General features: G+C 40.9%; 1 protein-coding gene across 1 annotated transcript in view; it reads left to right on the plus strand.

Moving 5' to 3' along the window:
- The window catches only part of MGAM (maltase-glucoamylase), a 152,343-nt gene that overhangs the window by 111,404 nt on the left and 23,941 nt on the right, over nucleotides 1–16,998 (plus strand). Inside the window, exons 86-97 of the mRNA XM_063708809.1 lie at nucleotides 737–885; nucleotides 1,495–1,579; nucleotides 2,810–2,866; nucleotides 5,175–5,299; nucleotides 8,264–8,352; nucleotides 10,374–10,423; nucleotides 10,837–11,004; nucleotides 12,480–12,632; nucleotides 12,971–13,171; nucleotides 14,952–15,106; nucleotides 16,194–16,362; nucleotides 16,627–16,723. Coding sequence (XP_063564879.1) covers nucleotides 737–885; nucleotides 1,495–1,579; nucleotides 2,810–2,866; nucleotides 5,175–5,299; nucleotides 8,264–8,352; nucleotides 10,374–10,423; nucleotides 10,837–11,004; nucleotides 12,480–12,632; nucleotides 12,971–13,171; nucleotides 14,952–15,106; nucleotides 16,194–16,362; nucleotides 16,627–16,723 — 1,498 coding nt within the window. The remainder of the gene's footprint in view (nucleotides 1–736; nucleotides 886–1,494; nucleotides 1,580–2,809; nucleotides 2,867–5,174; nucleotides 5,300–8,263; nucleotides 8,353–10,373; nucleotides 10,424–10,836; nucleotides 11,005–12,479; nucleotides 12,633–12,970; nucleotides 13,172–14,951; nucleotides 15,107–16,193; nucleotides 16,363–16,626; nucleotides 16,724–16,998) is intronic.

The following is a 16,998-nucleotide window of genomic DNA, read 5'->3' on the forward strand; positions in this document are numbered from 1 at the left end:
TACGTCCACTGTTCTGTGTCACTTGAAAGACAATCTCCGTTTCTGAGCTAAAATTAACGCAGTCTGTATTTCCTGGGATATCTTTTTAAAAAGGTGTTTTTTTTGTTTGTTTTTGTTTGTGTTTTTTTTTTTTTTTTTTTTGAAACAGGGATTTACTCTGTTGGCCAGGCTGAATCATGCAGTGTCCCAATCATGGCTGAGTGCAGCCTCGACCTCTGGCGCTAAAGCGGTTGTCCCACCTCAGCCTTCTGAATAGCTGGGACTACAGGCACATCCCAACGTGCCCACGTAATTTTGATTTCTTTGTAGAGATGGGATCTTGCCATATTTCACAGGCTGGTCTCGAATTCCTGGGCTCAAGTGATCCACTCGGTTCAGCCTCCAAAATTTCTGGGATTACGGGCATGAGCCACTGCACCCTTAAAACTTGTGAAGACCTGGTATTTCAATGAACCATATTCCTCATTGTGCTTTAGATTATTATTTTTTCCTGTATTTTAGGCAGAATTGTACCAAATGTTCCAAAAAGAATGTCTTACAGTGAAATTTTATCAGCTGTCTTAGGAGAGCTTTGGTGACTCTTTCCAGTCTATTAAGAATATTCTCTGGGCCTCATGTATAGTTTTCTTTTGATTAGCTGTGAGTGATCTTCAATTGGAGTATGCTTTTAGTGACCTTCTTAAATCCCCTAGAAATTCCAGGGCGAGCTCCCAACACTGTTCTCTTTCTCCTTTAGAGACAAGACCCTGTGTCCTGGGATGCTGCTTTTGTGAACATTTCCCGAAACGTCCTGCAGACCAGATACACCCTGTTGCCATATCTGTATACCTTGATGCATAAGGCCCACACGGAGGGCGTCACTGTTGTGCGGCCTCTGCTCCATGAGTGAGTGTCCAGCAGGGATCCCGATGACTAATGGATGACTTATTGCATTCTATGTGGTGGGAGTTGATATGCACAACGCTTCCAAATTAAAGACGTGATTGCCTTTTGACATGAGCTCTTCAGGCACAAACTATACTTGATTACTCTCTTTAGCACAGTGTTATATATACCATAGGTCATGAAAAAAGGGTATTTATTGAATGACCAAAATTGAAGTGATGCAGTACAGCATAGAATAGTTTCATTCTGATTTGGCTGTGCACAGGCCTATCTTTTGTAGCAGTTTGGTTATATGGACCCAGGTCACAAAAGAAGGATTTCAGCAAGAGAATTGAGGGAGGAGGGCCATCCTTGCATTTAAAATGTTCCATGCTTAAGAAATGAGGTAATATTTTACAGGACAGAACACATTTACACCGCAGCATTTCAGAAGTTTGAGGCACATCCCATGGGGAAAGCAGAGGCTGGGTGCTCCTGATGAAGCTAGGCCTAGGAACAAAGCAAGGATGGCTCAGGGGTAGCTGGATTTGCGACTTGGATCTGAACTTGGGGAGCTTCTTCAGAGTGTCGGGCTGAGGCTCTGTTGGGCACCTTCATTTCCCTTTCCAGGTTTGTGTCAGACCAGGTGACATGGGACATAGACAGTCAGTTCCTGCTGGGCCCAGCCTTCCTGGTCAGCCCTGTCCTGGAGCGCGTGAGTATGGAGGCCTCCGATGAGGGGAGGATCCCAGCTGTGAGGCTTGGGGAAAAGGACGAGGAGAAGAGGCCTGAGCTGGTGGGGGTCCTGAGACATGGTTTCTTATTCTACCTGTGTCTCTTCCTCTCTTTCTGAGCTGAAGTCCATCACTTAGGTGTTCTTGGCACTCAGCTCCTTCATCTTTAAAATGAGCCTAACAATTCTGGTTCATAGGATGATCAAGAAGAAAACACCTCATGGAATAGTCAATGACACAATCATTTCTTCGTTAACTAAAATAATGAATAGAAGGTCAGATGGGGGCAGTATTGTAAAGAATTTATAACAGTCCTCTAGCACTATTACAACTTTTCAGAAGGATGACTTGACAATGTGTGTACTTGTATTGCTGCTGGCTAACCCTTCCCTTCCTCTGCAGGAGCTCCTTCCAGCAGTAAAAGCCATTTCTTTAGTTCTGTTGTTGATTAGGCTTCTGATTAAAATACCAATTAATTGCACCTCCCTCAAATATATATATATGTCTATATCTATCTATCTATATATATATCTCTATATATATATATATATATTTTTTTTTTTTTTTTGAGACAGAGTCTCACTCTGTTGCCTAGGCTGGAGTGCAGTGGCATGATCTTGGCTCACTGCAACCTCTGCCTCCTGGGTTCTAGTGATTCTCTTGCCTTAGCCTGTTGAGTAGCTGAGACTACAGGCATGTGCCACCATTCCCGGCTAATTTTTTTTTTCTTTTTTTGTATGTTTAGTAGAGACGGGGTTTCACTGTATTAGCCAGGATGGTCTCAATATCCTGACCTCATGATCCGCCCGACTTGGCCTCCCAAAGAGCTGGGATTACAGGCATGAGCCATTGCTCCCGGCCCCAAAATCTCATTATACCCACAAAATTTTCTTCTGCCCCACACACAACCTCAGTTGTTTGTCTCTTTAAGAGTCAAAGGTGTAAGTCTATGTCTATAAGCAAACAGTGATTTATTTTTTCCCGAAGTCCTGGATACCAAAGTGCTTTATGAAAGCCACTTGTTTTGGGTAGACAAATCTCTGGTTTAAAAAAGAAAACAGGAAAAAGGTTGCCCCAATTGTTAACCTCTTGGGACGTGAGGCAGATGGGTCCAAAGCCATCACAATTATTTCACCTTTTTCCTAAGCAGTTTGGTTACTCTGTCCTGGAAAATGGTGCCACTGCCTCACCTTGTTTGTGTTTCATTTTAGAATACCAGAAATGTCACTGCCTATTTCCCTAGAGCCCGTTGGTACGATTACTACACGGTAAGTTTTTCTGAATGTTTATATAACATGGGAATATTGTAGAGAGTACAAAGGCTTTAGATCCGATAGACCTTAGGTCAAATGCTGGCTCTGTAACCCACCTGCTGTGTGGTCTTAGAGAAGCCACTTTAACCCTTGTAATCTCAGTTTTCTCACCTCCAAGTGGGGTAAGACCACTTTCCTCAAAGAACCATTGGGAAATAACACATAAAGCATCTCACTCAGGGTCTGTTTTTTTGTGGGTGTTCTCTTTGTGTTAGTTTTTAATATTTCTTTATATCACTGCTATTTACAATGTTGTGTAAAGGCAGATGCTAGCCAACATTTGAGATTGTGTTGCAAACTATAGTTTTTGTTTTTATTGTTGATATCTTTGCCTGCTGTAAGTTTGTAAGCATAGAGGCCGTTTTGTCTCTTTTGATTAAATATCTCCTTCCATAGCATAGATGCTCAAAGAAGGGCGCTGCACATAATTACATAAGGCACACAAGTGATTAGGCAATGTGCAAAACACACACAGAGGAATGGGACCCAACCCTTGTGTGTCTAAGTAGTGCAAGTGCATTTAGAAATGAGGAAACAATGAAGAGCTCCTTGCCACATAGTTTCATTGCTAGTATGATTCCCAAAGTCTCAGCTGGGAAGCCAGGGTCTTCCCGGGCATCTCTGGGGTGGTGGGCTCTTGCTGGGACCCTGACAAGTCAGACCCTCACAAGTCAGACCCTGATTCTTGGGGAAGAATCAAAGGAGGTATTTCCTTAATTTCTAACTAGGCCTCTTCTTCTGACTTTCTGAGGAGAACATAGTTGAGGGCTGGAAATACAACAAAGGGGTACAAGCAGGGATACAGGAAGCAGAGCATGTGCTGGCCCCTTTCATCCAAGGAGATTTCAGTGAGATTAGGTGAAAACTGGAGAAGGATGTGCAATTTTGTTCCTTCTCTTCTCAGTCCATTGGAGCCCAAGTCCTCTCCACAGCCCCAGACTCCTCTTCCTGTTCCTAGTCTGGATCTGCCCTTAGGGTGGTAACATGTTAAGTCTCTCCTGTGTGCGTCCCAACCAGGCCTTCCCTAGGAAGAGGTGGCCAGCTTTCATTACGTGAGACTGGCCTTTGTCCTGAGTGTGCATGTTGAATCTCCCGTTCACTAACAGAAGATATCTTTGATTGAAGAGGGAAAGACAAAAGAAGTCATGGAGCAAGCTGTTTAGAAAAAGATGAAATTGGGCCAGGTGTGGTGGCTCACACCTGTAATCCCAGCACTTTGGGAGGCCAAGGTGGACAGATCACAAGGTCAGGAGATCGAGACCATCCTAGCTAACACGGTGAAACCCTGTCCCTATGAAAAATATAAAAAATTAGCCGGGTGTAGGGGCATGCACCTGTAGTCCCAGCTACTCAGGAGGCTGAGGCATGACAATTGTTTGAACCTGGGAGGCAGAGGTTGCAGTGAGCTGAGATTGTGCCACTGCACTCCAGCCTGGGTGACGGAACGAGACTGTGTCTCAAGAAAAAAAAAAAAAAAAAGAAAGAGATGAAATTTTTGATGTTTAATTAAAATGAAGATGAATCTCATAGTTAGGATTAATGAAGAAGTGTCACCGAAATGAATCTTCCCAAGTTTGAGTAACTATTAGTCATTCTAGAGCACAAGCTGGCAAACTATGGCCCACAGCCAAATCTGGTTGTTAGCTGATTTGCAAATAAAGTTTTATTGGAACACAGCCATGCATATTTGTTTGCTTGTTGTCAACAATAACTGCTTCTTACCTGTAAAGTAGCAGCTCTGAAATGAGAGGATTTTGCCTACCAGGGGACATTTGGCAATGCCTGGAGATATTTTTGGTTGTCACAACAGGCTGGGGGTGAGTAGTCGATGCTGCTGACATCTGAGGATTCTGCTAAATATCAAAAGGCACAGGATAGCCCCATCGCCAGAGAATTGTCTGGCCCCAAATCTCAATAGTGCTGAGACTGGAAAGCCCTGCTCTAGTTGAGAACATGTAGGATGGAAGGATGGTTGCTTAGGTTCTGATACAGGTGAGAGTGTAGCAGCTCTTCCTGTTACACATCAGGCCAATGTAGTTTGTACGGTGGAAGTAAAGGCAAGAGACCCTAACAAGATATTATAGCAGCCTTGCGAGGTTTTATGCAGCACTGTGCGAATGCAGAATGGGTAATAGCAGGTATGTTGCAAAGGGTGATGAACAAGCATAAGTTCAGAGGGGAGGTTGAGATGTCTGGCAGGATGCATTGTTCAGGGAGGGGCCTGTCCTCTCCTTCATCATCTTTTACCTTCTTCTGCCCCCAGGGTGTGGATATTAATGCAAGAGGAGAGTGGAAGACCTTGCCAGCCCCTCTTGACCACATTAATCTTCATGTCCGTGGGGGTTACATCCTGCCCTGGCAAGAGCCTGCACTGAACACCCACTTAAGGTGAATGACAGGACTCAGGTTTTCCTTTACATGTCATTTAGCTCAACCATTTGTAATGAAGTCCACCAAAATGTAAGCATCACTCTCAAACCCACATGCAATTCTACTCGACACTTGTTTTTTCTTTGTTTTGTTGTTTGTGTGTTAATCTTTTTCAGACTCTATACTTTTTGTCTAATTATTAACAACTCTTTTAAGTCTAAGGGAGTGAGATGAAAGGTCTAAGAATGTCATTTTTTTAATCTCACATCTGACATGGAAGTCAAAATAAGAGCAACCACAATTCACAAGAGCTTTTCAGAAGCTGTTGTTTTAGAACTGTATCCAGTAGATTTTGAAAGACTGTAATTCATGTCCTTCCTTAAACCCTTTGAATTTCTTTTCAAACACGCTAACAGCCAGGTGGTCAGCCTCCTTGGTTTGCCAGGACTGATGCATTTTAGCACCAGAACTCTCCCCTCTTGAGATGCTTCTCAATTCTGGGCAAACCAGGTCAGTTGATGCCTCTATCTGCCTTGGCCACACTGCCCACCCATGTTTCTTTACTCTTGAATCGCTTATTCTCATTTTAGGAGGGTCAGGATCCACTTTCCACCCTCCTAGAATCTCAACTTCCTCTTTCTTTTCTCCCGCTAAGAGATTTCTTTCTTGTGATTCAAAAGTGGATTCAAAAAACACCTCAAAAGTCTATGTCACTGAATTTTCCTTTATACGTAATTGATTCCAAAATTATAGATTCCATCTGTACTAAAGAGGTGCGCATTTATATCTTCATGCCTTTGAAAGTATTAACCTATTTGTCTTTAATAGACTAGGAGTTCTTTGGAAGCCAGAAACCTGTCTTTTCTTTTGAACCTCTCTTACTGCTTTAATTTTTCAAATTCTAGACTTTTTATGATACTAATGGGAAATATCCCTAAATCCAATACCAGTTGGCTTCCATTTTCTAACTGTTCACCTTCAAGCTGTTCTGCACACTGATACCAAATTGATTTTTCCAAAATGAAAATCTCAACTGGTTGCTCCCAGGCTTGAAGTCCAAAGTCTTTCATTAATAGGGTATTCAAAACCAATCACAACCTGGTTCCATGTTACCTTAACAACTCTTATCTCCTGCCATACCTCCATGTACATACAGACCAGGTATGCCAAAGAACTGGCGATTTCCCAAACATACCCATGTATTTTACTGCATGTGGGCTTTTGAATTTATCCTTTCCAACATCTTTGCCTGGTGTATTCTTAATGATCCAAATGAAACTTTATGTTTCAGCAGCAAGAAGTCTTTCCCTAATCTTCCAGCAGAGGAAGCACTGCCACTTCCAAGTTTCTGGTCATTTGTAATATATATTTTTTTGCTCCTTAGATGATTTTGTCTTTCTTCTTTAACAGTGTTAGCATTTCAATAGTAGTCGCATGCTCTGTGCATGAAAATTGTAGTATCTGAAGTGTTTAGGACTATCTAAATCTATTGTTAGTTCTTTGTTGCTGCCTTTCCTTTATGTTGACTTATTACCTTGTGTGCTTGGTGATTTTTTATTTCATACTGTGATAATCTTAAGCATCTAAATGTGGGTCTCCTTCCTCCCGAGATGATTTGCCTTCTCCTCTATTTGCAAGCCAGGAATTCCTTCCATCTGACATCACGTTAACTTCCATCAAGGATCCCGGCTTCATGTGGGAATCAGAGGTTCACATTCTGTACCTTGGATTACTAGGCTTAATAGCCCAATTTTAACCTTGCTATGGGAATTTGCCACATGGAGATTCTAGGTTTTGCTTACTAAGCACCCTTTGAGTTTTAGCTCAGTGTTTTGCTATCCTGTTACTGTTTTGGTCTGTTGAGTATATTCCTTACTTTCTTGCAAATCCAAGAACATTTTAACAGGAATATGTGTTGTAATTTATCTAGGATCAGGTAATATTTTACTGGGTAAGTCTCCAGAAGAATATACAGTCTACCATATTTGTAGAACTGTGTTTCTGGACTCCTAGAATATCTTAAATTTGTGTTGTTTTCACTGTCTGTGTTCATTTTTTAGTGCATGTGCCTAATTTTTCCTATAATATTGAAGGTCGTTCAGGTCAGGGGTTGTGATTTATGAATTTTTGTATCTCATTGACTTCCTAGAAATGACTGCTACTCAATACATGAATATTTAAAGAAAGCAGATGATTTTGTTGATAATGGAAACTAACTGTCTTGCATAGTGAAAGGCTGAACTGTGGAAGAATACAGTGGAGAATGTGAGTCCAGTGACAGACAGAGGAGGAACAGGAAGAGCAGGAAACTGAGAGGTTGCCTAGAGAGTGACAGAGTGAGGAGAGATTCCAAATAAAAATTGCTCTCTATCCTCTTCTTCCTCTATGTCCATCTACTCTACCATGTCTTTAAGTAATGTGTTGTGTTTCCTATTCTAAATTCTAAAGTAGATCATTAGAATGATTTGTTTTTCTTTCAAAAGAAACTAATAATAAATAATCAGATACATTACCATTTAATAGATGGACCTTAGTGTATGTTGTTGCTTTCTGAGTATAAATGGTCCTTAGGCAGGCGAAAATGTATCTTCCTCACAGCACTGGACACTTCTCCTGAGGGCATCATTGCTAAAGTGATCTGACTGAAGCAGTTATTGCCTAAGATTTCTTTCTCTCCTCATACTCTGTATTCCAAATAGTGGTTGCAGAAGCAACTTTTATTTGAGCTATTGCAGTGCCTCTGGTGCTTAAATTCTTGCCTCCAACGTAGATGTTATTGTTAATGTTTGGGGTGTTTCTATCTCCTGTGACACTGTTGATATTATAGCAAAATGCGTCTGTCGATTTTGTGTTTGTACCTCAAGAAATAGAACATGTGCTGCTAGTATCTTTTCCAGTTTGAAATTTGATGGAAATATTCTCAGCTCAGCTGGCAAAATTGTCTGACTCCTGTCTTTGTCTCTTGAATCTTGTTCCCCACAGTCGAAAGAACCCTCTTGGTCTTATTATTGCCCTAGATGAAAACAAAGAAGCAAAAGGAGAACTTTTCTGGGATGATGGGCAAACAAAGGGTGAGCGCTGTTACAATAATGTTGCTGTTTCCCAACCTGCACCTGTGACTTATGGTCCTTCACTCCTGCTGGTCATTCAGCTGTGGGAGAAATCTCAGCAGGCACAGTAGCAAGAGTCACTTAAGTATTTTGTTTCTGGTTGCACCATTCGGGGATAGTGGTGGATGAACTACTGACGAAAGAAAAATGCATTTGTATCTCTGACAGTTCTCCCATTCGCCAGTGATGTCTATAATAGGCTCTTATTTATTGTCAATGGGTGCTTAGATGAGAAGGTTTCAAGACTGTTCCCTAATTCAATGTTAATGTCTTCCTCCGAAAATTCTTATGAGCAAATGTTGACGATATAAAAATCATGCACCTGCCAGTGAGGCAGTGAGAATATACTGTTCTAGTGTGTACTCAGCTAGCCATACATTTTAGCATATTTGTGGGTCCAGTATACTAACAATTCTTGTTCTTCAAGTTTAGGAAATACATTCCTTTGAAGCATATGCCTTGGAAGCCCTTGGAGGGGAATCCTTGCAATGTTCCGGTAGAAAAGAGAAGGAAAAACAATGGCTTGGCCTTGGAGACTCTTGTCCCTGTAATCCAATATGTAGATTAAAAATTAATTATTTATTTAGTAGTCAAATATTTTGTTGGCAAAGAAAGATTGAATATATTTAAGGTGGACGATGTGAGGATTTAATATATGTAGGCATAGTATAATGATTACCACAGCTGTTTTACTGAACACATCCATCACTACCAATGCTGCAGACTGGATCCCCAGAACTTATTCATCTAATAACTGAAAGTTTGTACCCTTGACCATCATCTCCCCATTTTCCACTTCTGCAGGCTCTAAGAACAACTGTTGTAGGCTCTGCTTCTAAGAGATGAACTTTTTTAGATTCCACATATAAGTGAGACCACGCAGTACTGGACTTTCTGTCTCTAGCTTATTTCACTTAGTATAATGTCCCCCTAAGTCATTCTTGCTGTTGCAAATGGCAGAATGTTCTTCTTTTTATGTCTGAAAAATATTCTACTGTATATATGTACCAGAACATCTTTATCTATTCATCCACTGATAGACACTTAGGTTGTTTTCATATCTTGGCTACTGTGAAGAAAGAAATTAAAAATTGAAATGTAAGGGCTAAAATTGTAAAGCTCCTTGAAGAAAACATGGCAAAAAACCTCCTTGACGTAGTCTTGGCAATGACTTTTTTGGATATGATACCAAAAGCAAAGGCAAAATGCCAAAAAGTAAACAGGCGTGACTACATCAAACTAAAAGGCTCCTGCACAGCAAAAGAAACAATCAACAACATGAAAAGGCAAACTACAGAATGGATAAAAATGTTTGCAAACCATATATCTCAGAAGAGATTAATATAAAAAAATAAGGAACATATGCAACTGAGTAGCAAAAGATCAAATGACCCAATTAAAAAGTGGGTGACCAGATGTTTTTCCAAGGAAGACATACAAGTGGGTAACTGGTATGTGAAAAGATGCTCAACATCAGTAAATGACACAGGTATGCAAGTCAAAAATCACAGCGAGATGTCACCTCACACCTGTTAGCATGGAAATCATAAAAAAGAAAGGAGAGAAGTGCTGGTGAGGGTGTGGAGAAAATGGAATTTTTTAGACTGTTGGTGGGACTGTAAATTGTTACAACCATTATGGAAAATAGTATGGAGGTTCCTCAAAAAATGAAAAACAGAACTTCCATACAATCCCATGAATTCCCACTTCTGGGTGTATATCCAGAGGACATGAAACCAGTATCTTTAAGAGATATACTCACTCCTCCCATATTCATTACAGCATTGCTTGCAACAGCCAAGATATGGAAACATTCTAAGTATACATTGATGAATGAATACAGTGGAATATTATTCATCCCTAAGGTAAAGGAAATACTGCCATTTGTGACATCAGGATGTAGCTGAAAAGAGTGGGAGTGTGAAATCTGTTCTTCTGTGGTGGGCAGGCCGGAATCTGACTTGTCTTTCTGTCACTTTCAGATACTGTGGCCAATAAAGTATATCTTTTATGTGAGTTTTCTGTCACTCAAGTGAGTAGCATATTTTTATGAATCTTAGGTGTGGGCTTTGGACTGACCATTAGCACATCTGTGCTTGTGTATACTGTATATGTGTGATTATATTTGTAACTTTATATGCATTATTGGCTATAGGTGAGCACATTTCTATTTATGATTTCATCGATGTTTTCAAAAGGTTGCATTAATATAGCAAGTAGTGTTTCTAAATATAGTTTTTAATTATCTGTGTGTTTTTATGATTGTATCAAATTGGAGGATTATCAAAATAATGTTGTACTTCTTGAGCAGACACTAGTAGAGAAAGCAGAGAGGCATTCATGGCAGTGGGGGGTATCCAGTCTGGAATGGAATATTTGAGTGACGTGAGAATCTGTGTATTACAGGCATACCTTTATGCATAATTGAACTTAATTGTTTTGCAGAACCGCTTGGAGGTGAATATTTCACAATCAACCTACAAGGACCCCAATAATTTAGCATTTAATGAGATTAAAATTCTTGGGACGGAGGAACCTAGCAATGTTACGGTGAAACACAATGGTGTCCCAAGTCAGACTTCTCCTACAGTCACTTATGATTCTAACCTGAAGGTAAAAACCCATTTTGTTGAGATGGTACATTGAGGATTCTCCATAGCATCGTGATGTTCCTTCTTGCCAAGTTTGCATGGGTCCCTGAAGGACCAGGGCACCTTTGAGGCCTGTTTTGTGGAAGTGAGAGGGCTGGGGAAAAAAATGAGGTGGCCAGAGCTAGAATGAGTTGGGTGTTTTTCTTCTTATTCCCTTCTCTGCCTGTCAGTGTTCCTGTCTTTCTAGCTGGTTTCACTTGCTTTTCCCAAAAATAGAATAATTATGACGAGACACAGGAACAGCAAAGTTGGAAAGTGGGGAATAACCTTACATTATTAGACTGTGAATTTTGTATGACTAGCACAAATAAGATTTGGTATTTGAAAAAGGCCAGCTTGGATAGGAAACTTGTGGTCAGGTTTTGGAGGGTCTTGGATACCAACTTGATTTAATTCTCAAGCAGTCTCATATTGATCCTTGAATGAAGGCTGTGCTACTGTGTGTAAGCATTGTTGGAATGGGAGTGGGGGCTGGGGACTAGTAGTACAGGGAAGTACAAGATGGTTTAGATTGAGAGGAGACTGGGAGAAGGATGATAATCTTTAGAATGTGATTTTTTTTACTCCAGACGTGTGAGAACTTTAACTTGGGAAGTGCTGTCTAGAGAAGTGTCAAAGATAAGAAAAATATATGGAAAGTATTAAATATTTGAATTAATAGGATTCAAAGAAGGTTTCAAATTTGCAGCCTTTATGCTTAGAAAAATAAAGACGCTGGGATGTTAGAAGTGGAAAGAAAGATGATTTCATTTCAACCTCTCAATTTTGCTGTTGCCAAAATTGAAATTCAAAGAAATGAATTAGAATTCCCAATTTGCCCTGATGTGATTATTATTCATTGTATGCCTGAATCAAAATATTTCATATACTCCATAAATATGTATACCTACTATATATTCATTAAAATTAAAAATTAAAAAAAGAAATCATTTGTCTAATATACTACATAAATGCGGGCATGATAACCACGTCATATGATTCTTATTGCTGTGTTCTTTCTACCACTCCATGCCAATGGGGGATGCTGGTTTGGGGACTGGAGAGCAAGAGGATCAGCTCACTTTGAGATGACACCATGTACCATGCTAAAGAGGAAGTGCAGAAGACACCCTTCCTGACAAGACACAGAGGGCTAAGAGGAGTTAGGGTAGAAAAGAATAAGGGGTGATCGCGACAGGTTTTATTTGACCTAATTGTTTTCATTATGCTATGTACAAGATTCTGCTAGAGGGGAGACATATGCCCTGTTACTGCTAAATAGATTCCCCCACTGTACAGTTCTCTTCTTATAAGCTAAAGTGATATGTTGCTTGGATGGTTGAAAGTCTGGACTGATGTCTATTTGTTTTTCCAAAATAAATAAATAAACAAAGTCTTAGATTTTGCAAGGCCTTTCTCCCAAAGATGAATTTCCTTGTGATTTCTGCATTCCTACAGGTCGCCATTATCACAGACATCAATCTTTTCCTGGGAGAAGCATACACAGTGGAGTGGAGCATAAAGATAAGGGATGAAGAAAAAATAGACTGTTACCCTGATGAGAATGGTGCTTCTGCAGAAAACTGCACTGCCCGTGGCTGTATCTGGGAGGTAACCATGCTGATGGGGTTCATGTGCATGAAAATCTCCACAGCTAATCTATAGTTTCTTAAGCATAGCAGTGGCACTTACATAACTACTTAAAATCCATAGAAAGGACTTCCTAAGGGACATGATCTGGATGTGACAAGTAGGTGGGGACATGTGCAAAAGTTTTTAAAATAAATATTTTGCTTGGAGACCAGGAAATTAAATTTATGTTATTGCCAAGTGATAAGTGATAGGCCGGCTTTATTGTCGTATAAAATGACTTTTCTAACCCTGTTTAGGTTAGAGAACTTTAAGACCACATGCTGTGCTGATCTATGACTTTGGCCTTACTTTTTCAGGCATCCAATTCTTCTGGAGTCCCTTTTTGCTATTTTGTCGACGACCTATACTCTGTCAGTGATGTTCAGTATAATTCCCATGGGGCCACAGCTGACATCTCCTTAAAGTCTTCTGTTCATGCCAATGCCTTCCCTTCCACACCCGTGAACCCCCTTCGCCTGCATGTCACTTACCATAAGAATGAAATGCTGCAGTTCAAGGTAAACACAGTACATGTATCAGGCAGTGATAAGACCCTTTTCAGTTCCATTATCTTTTTCTGGTTCAGGTCACACAACCCTAAAATAAGTTAATCATGCTACATTAGACTATGTCACTATCCAGAGAGCACTGAGAAATCATTGAGGGAACAATGAGACCTGCCCTAATTTTCATTTGGAAAAGATTACTGTGGCTACTGTTAGGAAAATGGTTGGGAGAGCAAGAGTGAGTACAGAGAGACAAGTTGGGAGGCTGCTAGTTAGGCAGGTCAAGTGAGGGCTTAGGTTTGGACTAAATACTGGAATGAAGGTGGAGAACAGTGCACCTATTTGAGATTCAGGAAGTTGGATTACAGGGTCTGGTGCTAGATTGAAAGCAGGCAACAATGGAGAGGGAAGCATCAAGAATGATGACTGTGTTGGTATCTTGCATCTTAATATGGATGGTGCTGACATCAACCAGAATGGGAATACTGAAAAGGTTTGTGATTGATCAATGTAAGATGATATGTTCAGTTTGGGATACTGAATTTGAGATACGTATAAAATAGCCATCAACGTGCAGCGATTTCATTTCTTTCCAGAATTTAATTGCATTTAAGGACTAGGGATGGACTAGCTGTTATGTCTGCTTCTCTATTAAACTAATCTTCTCAAGGATAGGAATGTGCGCTTTCCTCTTTGTGCTTCTGAAGTCTAATACAGAGCCTGGCAGATACTTAGTGCTGTAATGTAGTTGACAGAGTAAGTGAAAGTGATCAGGACATTGTCACATTGCCTGAAAATTTCTTTACAATCTGACATCAACCCGAATTCTGAGTTCTTGTTCATCCTCTAATGCAGGGATGATGCTGTTGTATGTTTGTACCCTCATCATAGCACTAGCATGTTGTAGGCACCTAATGGGTTTGAAGTGAATGAACTTCCTTGGAGTTCTAGCCTTAACCATTGCCTACTCTACCTCTTGACCATACAGTAGCTCTTTCCAAAATATTTGCCTCTTTCTGGCCCACTTTAATTCTCTCTGCCTTTGTGGTTGTTATTCTTCACCAGAATGACTTGATCTCTTTTCTTTGTTTGGTTAATGACCACCAAGTTTCTAATACTCTAGATTGTATTTCTCCCGGGAGACCATCTCAGTCTCCCAGAAACAATGTTAGGCATTTCCTTCCCTAGAATCTCACTGCACTTCTACATAGCTCTCCCTTAGCACACATCACCCAGGTGTTGTGAGCTGCTCTCTTTGACTTCTTATTCGCATGTGAATTTTGTAAAACCATAACACTGCCTTATTGAGCTCACATCCCTAGTGTCTTGTGCAGTGTCAGGCAGGGATGTAGTAGGTACTCATGAATCAGTTTAGATACCACCTTCAGCAAGGACAGTCTGATTATTTTAATCAAATAGATTTCATTTTGGGGAGACACGTTATTTTTCAATTCAGAAGTTTTAAGGTATTTATATATTCTCCTATACCCACAGAAAATAACAAGTAACATATTCATAAATACCACGCTGATTCCAGAATGATTTTCTACGTTAGCACCAATGTCACAATGCGTATATTAATGCAGTAGAGGCCTTAGTAATGAGAAATGACAGACAAACATATTAAATCTGACATTGTTATTTGATGTGTTAAGTAAATCTCAGACATCATAAACTTAAAGAAGACAGAAACATAGCATCTGAACCTTTGTCCAAAAATCAAAAAGGTTCTGCTAAGGGTATAGGTTTCAAGAGTAGTATTCTTGCCTAAAATCGTTTTCCTCTGGCCTAGATTTATGATCCCAACAACAATCGGTATGAAGTTCCAGTCCCTCTGAACATACCCAGCGTGCCATCCAGCACCCCTGAGGGTCAACTCTATGACGTCCTCATTAAGAAGAATCCATTTGGGATTGAAATTCGCCGGAAGAGTACAGGCACTATAATGTGAGTGGCTTCTAGTGTGACTCAGAGTTGATGGCTACCTGCGCCTTCGCTGCCAGGTCCATTGTCCTTGGATGTATCCTTGTTCAAAACATCACATTGTCCACTTCCAGATCCATGGATGGGTTGTTTCCTTCAGACCTGTTCTTACAGGAAATCTTTAGCATTCTGGAAATAATTACTGAGGCAGTTGAGTGTGCCTGAGGATTCATCCAAGAAATGTTTATGGGGTGCCTTCTCTAGATTAGGTGCTGCTCCTTATAGACAGCTGAGGTTTCTCTTCTCATGACAACAAATAATAAGTAAATAATTTAAGTTATAGTATAAAAAGGAGGTTGTGATAGTGATAATTGCTGTGTAGGCAAAAGAGCAGGGTAATTGAGGGTTATGGTGTGGTTACTGCTTCTGATATTGGGGTCAGAGTAGATCTCGCCAAGAAGGTGATATTTTAATAGGACCTGGATGAGAAGGAGCCACCCACATGAGACAGGGCGAAGGGAAAGAGCATTTCAGACAGAGGGAATAGGAAGTGGGTAGGCCAGGAGACGAAGCGAAGCTGGCATGCTAAAGAAAAGAAGTCTAGTGTGGTTGGAGCAATGGAGGAAGTAAGCAGGTGAGTGCTGGGAGAGGAAGCTGCAACGCCGGTTGAGGGGGCAGCTTCAGCCTTGAAGGCTTCATAAGATGTTTGCATGAGAAGCCACGGAAGAAGCACAAATGGGAGTGACATGAGGTGAGATCCTTGTAGGAATATCACTTTGAGTGCTATGTAGAAAATGCGCTGAGGGGTTCAAGGGTGGAAGGCAGTGCTGGTGTGGAGTGGTCCCAGCTGTGATGGTGAGGGGAGCTTGGATTTGTATTGTAGAGGACGACTGAAAGGAGGCAGTGAGAGTGGGAAACAGATGAATGAAGAACTCCTGGGCTTTTAGTGAGGATATCTATGATATTTTAATCAAATCGAGTTTCAGTTTTGTTTGGGAGATGAACAGCTTCTGGGTAGGAATCAAGTGTTCAGTTGTCCTTGAAAAGTCAGCTGCTGGAAGCAGAGAGAAAAGCCCATTTTCTGTTTCAAATCTGCCTTTTTGTGTTTCAGTTGGGACTCTCAGCTCCTTGGCTTCACCTTCAGTGACATGTTTATCCGCATCTCCACCCGCCTTCCCTCCAAGTACCTCTACGGCTTTGGGGAAACTGAGCACACATCCTATAGGAGAGACTTGGAGTGGCACACTTGGGGGATGTTCTCCCGAGACCAGCCCCCAGGGGTAAGGACAGAGCATTTGGGATCTGTGTCTCTGCTTCTCTCCACCCAAACTGCGCATGCTTTGGGCTTCATCTTCCCAAACTCCACTTGGTCATCACATTCTGCTTTTATGCAAGTGGGCCAATTCTCAGGCTCCTTTGTTTCATGTGTTTAATTGATTTCATGGAGAAAACTAGAGCCATGTTAGCAAGCATATTTTTGTTGAGTTTCTTTCTCAGGCATAATGTCTCTTAAACTCCTCCTGCTTCTCCCCATGACTCTCCAGTACAAGAAGAATTCCTATGGTGTCCACCCCTACTACATGGGGCTGGAGGAGGATGGCAGTGCCCATGGAGTGCTCCTGCTGAACAGCAATGCCATGGGTAAGGCCATCCAGCGCCTCCCTTATTTTGGGGGGATACCAATCATGCCTGAGTCAGTTTAGGATGTGTTTAGCCTAACTGTTCCTTGAAGTCAAAATCTTCATTTTACGGGCACTGCTGTTTATTTTTTCTTTGTGTTTAGCCTTTCTGTTCATTTCAGTCTAATATCATGTGATAAGAAGATTTAACCCAACTCTTATTTTGGTAAAAATCACATAAGAAGAGATAGTAAAACCACATGGGTCCCAAATGTCTTGGAGGTCAGCTCGTGGGAG

Source organism: Gorilla gorilla, chromosome 6 (genome assembly GCF_029281585.2).
Source record: "Gorilla gorilla gorilla isolate KB3781 chromosome 6, NHGRI_mGorGor1-v2.1_pri, whole genome shotgun sequence".
NCBI classification, from domain to species: Eukaryota; Metazoa; Chordata; class Mammalia; order Primates; family Hominidae; genus Gorilla; species Gorilla gorilla.